Source organism: Mastigoproctus giganteus, chromosome 10, assembly GCF_048544385.1.
Source record: "Mastigoproctus giganteus isolate SK-2022 chromosome 10, ASM4854438v1, whole genome shotgun sequence".
Taxonomy (NCBI): domain Eukaryota; kingdom Metazoa; phylum Arthropoda; class Arachnida; order Uropygi; family Thelyphonidae; genus Mastigoproctus; species Mastigoproctus giganteus.
In genome coordinates, this window is record NC_143584.1 from 104,918,299 (window position 1) to 104,930,412 (window position 12,114).

Below are 12,114 nucleotides of genomic sequence, written 5' to 3' on the forward strand. Positions count from 1 at the left end.
TGTTTTATAGTTGTTCTTCTCCTCAGTTGTAATCTCTAATTTTAACACTTGGCTCTCTGTGTTTAATTCAATCAGGCACTGCTCAAGCAGTGACCAACAGTTCGCTATCTGCAGCCTAATTGCAGAAGTAATCCTGTTGGTTTGCTTGTGCATATATTCTTCTAGATACACCTGTGTGATAGGGTCAGTCAAATTTGCTAAGTAATCTATAGCTTTAGTTCTTCTTCTGTCTTTTGTTGCAACTCTGGAATTTCTATAGTTTCTTGATTTTTCCCTTTCCTTCCCTTCTTAAAAATGAGGAGGCCAGCTATCCAGTTCATTACCATTTTCCTCATTAATAGGGGCTTTCTCCCTGAGCACTCTTACTTCATTTTCAGAGGAGTCTTAAGTCATCGTTCACGATTTCGTCATTATTTGATTTTTCAGCCATAATTTCTGAATTAAATTCACTTTCATAGCAATAAGTCAGTTGTTGATGTTTTAAGTAGTGGTTTGAAGTATTTATTTCCAGTGTAGTACCACTAGAAGTCAAAAATTATGATTTTACAGTTTTGGCTGGTAAATGCCAGTAGACAAAGAAAACTCTCTTATAAACTAAGTATAAGTTAATTCTGTCACTAGAATTATATTTCCCATACAAAATAACTTTATCACAAGCAGTTTGAAGTATAATATATTCAAAATTTTTGGACTTTTGAGATGTATACTCAAATCAGTGGGTTAGCTAGTGCTGTAGCGATCGCGCTGAGCAAAAACACTCTCAAAAGAGCAAAAATAGGCAAATACAATCACAAAAACTATTCTTACCTGACTTAATTTACTTACCTTCATCTGTGATAATCTTCAAACCTGAAAAATCCATATTGTAATACTTGAATAAATTGAAGATCGCACAATATTGTTGTCAATCGCCGGCTGCTGTTTACATCAAGCAGATGCATCCGTACACCTGTGCGACCGCAGCGCCACCACCAGGGGTGAGGAGTAATGGGATGCAATGTTGCCAACTAATACTTCCCGCTAGTCAGCAATTATCTGCAAAATTTCAGATGTTTTGGATTATCTGTTGCAAAGGTAGCATTAGCAGAGGCATATGATGCAAAAAAAGCAAGCTTACATAGCATCAGCCAAAAAAAAAAAAAAAAAAAAATATCTTATTTCACTCATCCATTCACTCCAAATGTTTGTCTAGTTCTCCCTTGAACTTGCCAACTAATACTTCCCACTAGCCAGCCCCAATTACTGTGCAGAAGACCCCTACATTTGGAAAAATTTTTAGTATTTTAATTTTTTTGTATGCAGTTCCCAACTTATGCATGAAAATGGCTCCCTCTCCCACATTGTTCTGTATTTGATTATTTTGTGCCCTTGTAAAATTTTAAGAAAAATAACCAATTATGCTATCGAACTATTTTTGTTAGCGAAGATAAATTGTAATTTGCAACCATCAGAACTGAATATCTTGGTAATGGTTGCACCTAGGACTATGAAATTTTGCAAGTAGATTGAAAAACATAATCTTGATGACCCTCATGTTTATTGGATTTGTTCCAGAAGGGATGCTCACATTATCTATTTTGCATAATTAATGCTTTATGAATAAAAAGTGGTATAAGTTAGAGAATCTATTTTTATTGTACTAGAATCATATGTTAACATGAAATCAAGATGCTGATTGTGGAGCTCTTCCTGTTCTGTATAAAAATCAATACCAAGATGATCTTTGGAGAGTATTGTGTCTACACAGCACTGATAACATTTCATTTTGACTAAATTCTCTGTGATATCACAAGACAGTGTGAAGATACAGGTTATTCAGCATCAGGAAAGGACAATCAGCCCACATCTGAAACTGACTACCATCACCGGTGTCCATTATAACTGGAAAAAACTGTCACAGATGATTGAAAATTCCAGTGCATGATTCCTCCAGTTTCTGTGAACTGATAGCAATTATGCAACCATAGAATCACAAAATTCAAGAATGCTGTGAGAGAAGACATCACTATTTTCATGTCATTTTAGAATATCAACAGATTGAACACATGTAGGAAAGGCACCTGTATAGTGAATGTTATTGTCATCATACTTTATCAGTGACTGAATGGTTTAGTTATAGATAGAGTGTGATGAAATGTTAGTTTCAGTAAGGTGAAAATTTCTAGTTTCTCAACTAAAGCAAAAATAGTACTGAATGCTGTGATGTTCTATCAAAATCTGTACTGTATGGATATGGGCTGCCAGACCAGCAATTATCTGCAAAATTTCAGATGTTTTGGATTAGTTGTTGCAAAGGTTGGCATTGTAGTTCTAATCACACGTTCATGGGTTCTAGTAGTATGATTAAAATGCACGACGCATTTTTCGTGACTGGTATATCTCGAATCAGCCTGGTCATCATGCCCCCCCTCTTTACAATGACACCTGGATACGATAGTATCTCGAGTTCTAACTTTTTAGAATTTTTTAATAGTATGTCACAATCATACTTCCTGAAGTAAGTATGATTGTGACAATACAAATATTTGTCAACAATTTATTTTTTCGTCTCGCATTTTCATAACATTCCATTGTTAGGTGCCCCAAACAGCTGCGTATTTTGTTTCAATCACAAGGTCGGTACTTCAATCGACGCTGTTTTCTAGACATTTAGATACGTTACAATCGCAGGTACGCATCAATTACTTTAGTTATCATAAATCCATTGTATGAATTCCAGAAATTATAAAAATTTGCGAATGTTCAATAAAATATTTACAATACAAAAGCTCTATTTCGTAATCAATATCCAAATCAAAATACCTAAAATAAATGTGAAGGATTCACATAAAACCATCTAACACGTGTGCTAGGTACATGCGCCACTTTTTTTCCATCTCTCTTTTTTTTTTTTTTTTTTTTTTAACAACTAGGGAAATATAATGGATACTTTTTTTTTTTTTTTTTTCTCCCCTTCTTGCCATGATAAAATTTTAATATTGCGAATAAAAAATAACACGAAATATTTCCCATATCACAAAACATTCTACAATATAAAAACAAATATTACATAAAAAAAAACCCTCTTCTAGAAAAGTTACACAATAATCGCAGATTCTTCTGCTTTGCTCAATAGCTGAGCCAAGATTACAGAGGAATGATTTGACATAATGATCCGGATCAAATTGAAGTGATGGTTTTCCATTTAGATGTATGGTCAGCATAATCTGCAATGTGTTTAATTGTCAACATTATTCATTCATTTATACAATATTATTCATTACACTGAAAGCACTGCTAATCGTAATGGTTTCAAAGATATTTCTGGCTTTTATAATTGAAGAGGGAATTTTACTCAATTTTAAAAATAAACAAAATCATTAATTTTTATATCATATTTTATCAGAAAACTTAAATTTCTTATTCATTTTTCACCATCTTGCCACGGAGACGAAAGTTCTTTCATATTCCACGATTCCAGGTAGCACATGTTTAAAATTTCTTTCAATTTCTCATCGTCAGTAGTATCTTTATTTAATTTAAAATCACTCTGTTGCATTAATAACTTATCCTTAATAACGTGTCACGAGGTAATTTTTTAAATGTGTTCTTACTTTCGATTCCTTCAAATTCTTTCAACTTCAACACTCTTAATTTTAGCTTCATAATTTCCTTCGGAATTTTTCTAATTAGCGGTAGCATTGATAGTTAGAATAATTAATTTATCTGCTTTTACCATAGTGATTATGTAAAGCTTCTGAAAGGTAAAGCTCGTGCAGGATGTCGATCATTAGTGCTAAATCGTTAAGAAATTACAGATTGAAAAGTCGGTTTAATAATCCAGAATAATTAATTAACTTTCTGATTCAAAATGTGTGCACAAAGTGGGATAATTTTTCCAACCCCCAATTGCCGTCTGTAAGCTACAAGCTGCCCATTGTGGCCCAAACACAGGACTGAACTTTATAGTTTCCACATCAAGTTCTTTAGCAATCATCCTCAACTCGTGCTGGTTTTTTAGAGATTGGTGATGCAGTTTTTTTTTTTTTTTTTTTTAATTATTGCCTGTATGCCATTATATTTTAGAACATTTTCTTCACAGTGAAAGCCTCGACGCGGTTTCCAAATCTTCCAACATTTCATCTTCAGAAAGTTTACTTAATATCTTAGTTGCCTCATCCCTGCCCGACATTGCTACTGTCACTAGTTCTTTCAATACTGTGCAAAATATCGGAATCACTCAAATATTCAGCTGCTGTGACCACAGAGTAGTAACATATCTTACTTCTCTGTGACCATGTAAACATAGACAGAGAAATCTGCAGCGAAATGTTCGAGAGGCAACCTGAGAGGGTAATACTCTTGATCTGGTTATCAGCAGTGATCATTCGTGTATTAAGAATTTGTAGATAAAGGAACCACTAGGTGGCAGTGATCAGCGTACTCAGGATTTACTTAAAGATATAATTACCATCAGGGGTAAAGGAAAGGGTTTTTGCTTCTGTAAAGGTGAGTACAGTGGTCTCAGACAGTTTTAAATTCTGTACAGTGGGATCAACTGACGATGTTACCAACAGTAAATTCTAAGTGGGAAGCATTCAAGGAATTAATCGTGGATGCTACTAAAAGTTTCATACCTATTAAGAAATATTGTTCAAGGTTTAGGCCTAAATGGTTATCAAATGAACTAATGAGACTCGTGACAGAGAAGTAAAATGCATGGGATGCATATAAATTATCAAGCGACTCAGAAGCCTATGGCAGATATAAGCTAGTCTGTAATCAGGTCACAAAAGAGATTAGGCAGGCGAAGGCAGATTACAAGAAATCTTTGGCAAAAGATGCTAAGAAAAACAGCAAGGATTTCTTTACTTACATAAACTCTAAAAGGAAGGGAATGAACCTGATGGGTCCACTTGATAGCGATGGTTCCACTGTTAATGATCCTGCTCAGATAGCAAACAAACTGAATGAGTATTTTGCATCTACATTCACATATGAGGAGTTATTAAGGTTTGAAAATGGCAGAAGGTTATCAAATTGTAGCAGGGTGCTTAATGATTTTGTAATAACTGAGAGCAAAGTGGAGGAGAAATTGTTGACGTTAAACGTAAAGGCACGTGGGGTGGATGGGATCTATCCAGTTATATTAAAGGAGGCGGCAAAGCAACTAATCAAACCCTTAGCCATAATTATGAGAGCATCCTTGGACTCAGGGGAGGTCCCCACGGACTGGAGATGTGCAAATGTATCCCCAATTCACAAAGGGGGATTGTAAGGGTGACACTAATAATTACAGACCAATTAGTTTAACTTCTGTTCCGGGTAAAATAATGGAGTCACTGGTTAAAGATGCATTGCAGGATCATCTAGACAAGACTGCAGCAATAATTCAGACACAGCATGGGTTTGTTAAGGGAAAGTCTTGTCTGACAAATTTGATAGGATATTATGATGTGGTTAAAAAGGAACTGGATGCAAAAAATAATTTTGATATCATATATTTGGATTTCAGGAAAGCTTTTTACACTGTTGCACATGGAAGACTATTGTACAAATTGGAGCAGAATGGTATTTAGGGTAAGTTGCTACAATGGATAAAAGGATGGTTGAGTGGGATAAGACAGAGGGTGGTAATTAATGGGTGCTGCTCTTCGTGGACTAATGTTATTAGTGGAGTCCCACAGGGTTCGGTGTTGGGTCCTCTGTTGTTTCGTATATTTATCAATGATATTGATGAAGGTATATCAGGCTTAGTGTCGAAGTTTGCAGATGATACAAAAGTTGGCAGGGTTGTTAATGACAGTAATGGCAGTGTGCTACTGCAACAGGATCTAGATAATTTGGGCAGATGGGCTAAGAAGTGGCAACTGAAGTGTAACCTTGACGAATGCAAAGTACTGCATATGGGTAGAAGTAGCCCGAGAGAAATGTACCAACTGTGTGGTACTACACTTAAGGTGGTAGAAAATGAAAAAGACCTGGGAGTAATTGTGGAGTCAGATATGAAGTTTTCTGAGCAATGCAGACAGGCTGCCAGGGCAGGTCATGGGGTTTTGTCAATGATATGGAATTTTGCTAGCAGGGAAAAGGAGGTGATTGTCCCTCTGTATAAGGCAATGGTCAGGTCACGCCTTGAGTACTGCGTACAGGTCTGGAAGTCTCATTTTAGGAAGGATGTAGATTTGCTTGAGCACGTACAGAGAAAGACAACAAGATTGGTGAGGGGAATGAAGGGATCCTCTTAACAAGAGAGGATTAAGTTCTGCAAATAGCAGTGGCTGAGACTAGGCACCTGCGAGGTGATCTGATTGAGGTGTATAAAGCCATGAATAGGTTGAGCATGCTGAATTCTGATGGGATTCTTCCACTCGTTCAGATTACGAACCTAAGGGGGCATAAATTCAAATTAAGGAAAGACAGATGTAGAATAGATGTGTGGAAATTTGCCTTTAGCCAGCGGGTGGTTAATTGCTGGAACAAACTTCCATCTGTCGTTGTCGAAGTTGATAGGTTAAATAAATTTAAGGAGGAACTGGACAGGCATTTGGAGGGAATTTTTTGTGTTTTTTTTTTTTTTTTTTGGCTGATGCTGCATAAGCTCATTCACTTGCTTTCTTGCATCACATGCTACTACTACTAATTTACCGAAACGCATGGATCACTCACTTCTCCGAAAAACATGACTTCTTGTCACAACAAAGGTTGACCAGAGGCTATTATCGTGTCGGGAATCTTCTTAATTCTCTGACTGGATATTGAAAGCATATTAGCTAGCGCGACTTCTCTTCAAATGTGGCTGCATAGGTTTTACAGACACCATTAACGTTGTGGGACAGTAATCACTTTCACCCTTAATTCACACTTTCTAATTACCTAAAGGCCAGAGGTGAGGACAATGCACACAAAGTTGTATATCGTAATCCGTTCTATGGAAATTATTTTAAACGTTTCCATAGAAACTAAGGGAATTCAAAAAAATTCCCTATGAAGTTCGTTAAACAGGGGTCTGACTGTAATTAACTCAAAAATGAAGCAATTTTAAAATACATAACTGGTCGATTGTGCCATTAAAATGCTGGGGGATTGGAGCCCTGCTCTCCCCACCGTAGTTTCGACACTAGATACTCAATAATTAAATTCAGGATTTTATTTGTAAAATAAATAATCGCTTCAACAATGGGCTTGCAAATTTTCAAAAATAAATAACAATGGGCTCTTGTGAACCCATGCTAGCACACTATAGCTCACCACTGATCCCATGTATTTTTATTTTCTGCCACGAGTCTCAGTTCATCTGACATCCATTTAGGCCTAAACCTTGAACAGTATTTCTTAGATGGTATGAAAAGCCTAGTAGCTTCCAAGATTATTTCCTTGAATGCTTCCCATTTAGAATTTGCTGTTGGTAACATCATCAGTTTGTCCCATTGTATAGAATTTAAAAACTGTCTCAGACCACTGTAGTCACCTTTACAAAAGCAAAACCCTTCCCTTTACCCCTGATTGTAGTTACATCTTTAACTAAATCTCACATGAGTACACTGTGATCACTGGCACCTAGTGGTTCCTTTATCTGCAGATTCTTAATACATGAATAATCACTGCTGATAATCAGATGAGGCGTATTACTCTCTCTCTCTCTCTGGTTGCCACTTGAACATGTTGCTGTAGAAATCAATCGTCCAATAAATCCACAAAAGACTTGCTAGTGTGCGAGCGACCAATTCACAAGTTCTCGTCATTATCTGGGATGTTGAAATCACCCATTATAAAACAATCTAATCTGATTTACTGACCTGCCTTTTCTCTGTACAGTTGTTCATTTTGCTCATCAGAGTCAATATTCCTATAACACACTCCTAATTTCAGTTTTTCTTTCTCAGTGCTTATGTCACACCAGACTGACTCAACATTGCACTGTCCACCCATGTCAACTGGATGCACTTCTTTAGATTTTGTTTCTTAACTAACATCATAACCCCTTCTCCCTCCCTATCCTATATGTACTTTCTATACACATTGTACTCCCCAAATTCAAACCAGACCAGCAACTGAAATTCAATGATCAAAAATCAAAAAATCAAATCAATGTTCAAATCTGATATTAGATTTCCTTATAGCTATCTAGCTTTTATGGTTAATGAGCTTATTTCCATGTTACTAAATATGAAATGTTGAATCTTTTCAGTTTTACAAAATGACATCTCATCCACGCGGGCTCTGTGCCCTCATCAATAATGTTAATTTTAATGGCTGTATGGAACAACGAGAGGGTTCCACCCTAGATGCTACTAGACTTGACATGGTTTTTCGAGATTTAGGATATGAAGTATTTTGGAAAACAAATATTACAGCAGAGGTAATATATGGTGAATTTTATTTGTTTATTTTTATGAGAAATACAAATTTCTGTTTTTGACACTTTTGTATATTATTTTTATAGAAAACACTTGCAGTACTTTTAAATAAAGTACTGCAAGTGTTTTCCCTGGCTTATTGCATACGTTGTTACACGAAATGTGAACGTTATGGTATTTTTTCCTTTTTATTTTCAGTGAATAATATTGGGCAAACATAGATAGCTGATTGCAACTTTGTTCAGAGGAAGATTGGAGGTAACTAAGTCACCTGCCAATGTGCTGGCATTTTGTTGAAGTGTTTCACAAAAAACAGTGATTTCAGTGTGTGCATTAACATTTACTGAATTTATGAACGGTGGCTATTAAATAACAAGCCTGTATGCAGCCACCACACATCGAGCACACCTGTAAAACAAAGGCACAGCAGCTGACTTTGAAACTTAGCCTAGTTGTCTGCCAAGTCATGTTCCAACACGCACATTTGCTTATAAATTAGCATTAACAATTAGTAGAGGCATACAATGCAAGAAGGCAAGCTTATGCAGCATCAGCCAAAAAAAAAAACAAAAAACTCCCATTTCACCCCTCCGTTCATTCCAAATACCTGTCCAGCTCAGCCTTAACTTTATTTAGACCATCAACTTCCACAACAAAAGATGGAAGCCTGTTCAACCAATCAACAACCCATTGGCTAAAGGCAAATTTCCGCATATGTGTCCTACAACTCTGTTTCCTCAATTTGAATTTATGCCCTCTCAGGTGATTATTCTGAGCAAGAGGAAGAGTCCCATCAGCATTGAGCATGCTCAAACCATTCAAGGCTTTATACACCTCAGTCAGATCACCTCACAGGTGCCTAGTCTCCAGACACTGTAATTTGCAACACTTAAGCCTTTCTTCGTAAGAGCAACCCTTCGTTCCATTCACTAATCTTGTTGCCTTTCTCTGTACTCGTTCCACTCTACATCCTTCTTAAAATGAGGCCTCCAGACCTGTATACAGTACTCAAGGTTTGGCCTGACCATTGCCTTATACAAGGGGATAATCTACTCCTTATCTCAGCTAGAAAAATTCCCATATATCATTGACAAGACACCATGAGCTAGTCTTGCAGACTGGCTGCACTGCTCACAAAACTTCATATATGCCTGCACAATTACGTCCCGGTCCTTTTCATTCTCTACCACTGTCTGTGTAGTACCACAGAGTTGATACGTTACTCTGGGGTTACTGCTTTCCATATGTAGTACTTTACAGTTGTCAATGTTCAACTTCATTTGCCATCTCTCAGCCCATCTGCTCAACTTTTCTAGATCCTGTTGCAGCAGCATACTGTCGTTAGTGTCCTTAACAACCCTGCTAACCTTCGTATCATCTGCAAACTTGGACATTAAGCCTGATATACCATCATCAATATCATTATAAATACAGAAAACAACAATGGACCCAATACTGAACCCTGAGGGACTCCACTAATAACATTAGTCCACGAAGAGCAGTGTCCATTGATTACCACTCTGTCTTCTCCCACTCAACCATCCCTTTATCCATAGCAGCAATTTGCCTCCAATGCCACGCTGCTCCAATTTGTGCAGCAGTCTTCCACGTGCAACAGTATCAAAAGACTTTCTGAGATCCAAATATATATCAAAGTTATTCCCTGCATCCAGTTCCTTTGTGATCACATCATAGTATCCAATCAAATTGGTCAGACAAGACTTCCCCTTAACAAAACCATGCTGTGTCCGAGCTATAACTGAAGTCTTGTCTAGATGATCCTGCAGTGCTTCTTTAACCAGTGCCTCCATTAATTTCCCTCGAACAGAAGTTAAACTAACAGGTCTATAATTACTTGTGTCGCCCTTTGATCCTCCTTTGTGAATTGGGGTCACATTTTGCACATCTCCAGTCCATGGGTACATCCCCTGAGTCCAAGGAAGCTCTCATAATTATGGCTAATTGTTTGCTTACTTCCTTTGCTGCCTCCTTTAATATAACTGGATAGATCCCATCCACCCCGGGTGCCTTTTTTATGTTTATCAGCAGTAGACAAGGTTTTAATTACCTTGTGGTTTTGCAGTTTGCTGGAAAAATGACAGACAAAAGAATTGAGCAGGGAATCAACCTCAGATTTTTAACACAACTGGAAAAATACCCCTCAAAATATGAGTTTTGTCAAGTTTATAGAGAAGATAGAATGTCAAGAGCTGGCATGTTTGAAGGGCATAAAAGATTTTTAGAAGGAAAACTGAATGTGGAAGATGATGAACAACCAGGCAATCTGTTATTAATGAATGTTGGGTAAAATGTGGACCAGGTAAGGACATTGAGAATGGTTGCATCAGAACTCAGTATGGACAAAGAAACGGACTAAATTTTAACTGAAAATTTAGGCATGAGAAAAGTGTGTCAAGATGGTGCTGAAAATTTTGAATGAAGATCAAAGAGTGAGAGTACTCCAAAATTTATGAAGATGTTTCAATCTCACAGACAAAAACAACAAAGAAAACAAGAATATCAAAAAGGAGAACCATGCTTCTTGTGTTCTTAGATATTAACCCCTTCCTGGAACATTATTTTCCTGAAAATGATGTTAATGATGTTAATAATGTTCCAGGGGTTAATATCTAAGAACACAAAAAGGAGAACCATGCTTCTTGTGTTCTTAGATATTAACCCCTTCCTGGAACATTATTTTCCTGAAAATGTGCCATAACAGATTGACTTTTTTTATTTTACAGATTATAAGTATGCATCATGCGAATACTCATTGTATGGTTTTTATAAAGTTTTTATTGGAAAATATATGGAAGTAATTAACCCATTTGGGCTATCCCGAGTTATCTCATGTATGTCAAAAAGTTTGCAAATTATACAGATTTTTTTAATAAATTAGCGCTTGAGCTAAAAGAAAGGAACAGAAAAACACTCTTCACTACTCATTATATAAATAAATTTAAAAAAATCAAGTGGAACGCACAGGCAGTGTAACCTCCCACCACAAGCAATAATCGTGAACTAACTACATTCTGACATACGGCTGCCACAAGTGGATAGGCGAGGTAAGCATTGCTTATGGGCTGCAGTTCAAGAGGGTGCCGAAATATTTTTTGATTTAGATTTCTAATTGTTTAACGCTTATTCAGCATTTAGGACGGCGAATTTTATTTTGCTTAGTGGTGACACATAGGAACTTGAGCTACTGTTCTGACATTGCTGTACAATAAGTAAATATAAGTAAAATGAAAGCCAGTTGTCTGCTGCCAGACATAAGAAAATCCCAAGAAATCTCAGAATTTATCTGGCTAATTTTGCATTAGCCAGATAAATGTTCAAGAAAATGATTCAGTCCTAAATTTGGAGGTATTATTGTTTGCTTCAGGTATTATTGTATCCCAAGATATTTCGGGTAGTTCCAAATAACTTTTAAAACTAAAAATTAGATATCTCAGGATAATCCATGAAGGGATTAAAGGAATTATTATGGATAAATACATCCCACCAAATCAGTCTGCCGATCAACATACTGTGTTGAAGTTCTGACAAGGCTGCATGAAAAAATTCAAAGGAACAGATCTGATTGTGGAAGGATGGTTGGATGTTCCATCAAGATAATGCTTTAGCACCCAATGCCCTCTCTGTTCACTAGTTTCTGGCAAAAAAACAAATTTCTGTGTGTCAACATGCACTGCACTGCACTGTACTGTACTGTACTTGTCAGACCTAGCCCCTTGGGATTTTTTTTCTTTTCCCTAAACTAAAAATGTACCTA

The 12,114-nt window shown here is 36.7% G+C and overlaps 1 protein-coding gene across 1 annotated transcript in view; it reads left to right on the plus strand.

Moving 5' to 3' along the window:
* Positions 1 to 12,114, plus strand: part of LOC150079200 (caspase-3-like) — a gene marked incomplete in the record, with an annotated part of 195,330 nt that overhangs the window by 112,431 nt on the left and 70,785 nt on the right. The window contains 1 exon segment of the mRNA XM_090384135.1: positions 8,171 to 8,341. Coding sequence (XP_090240261.1) covers positions 8,171 to 8,341 — 171 coding nt within the window.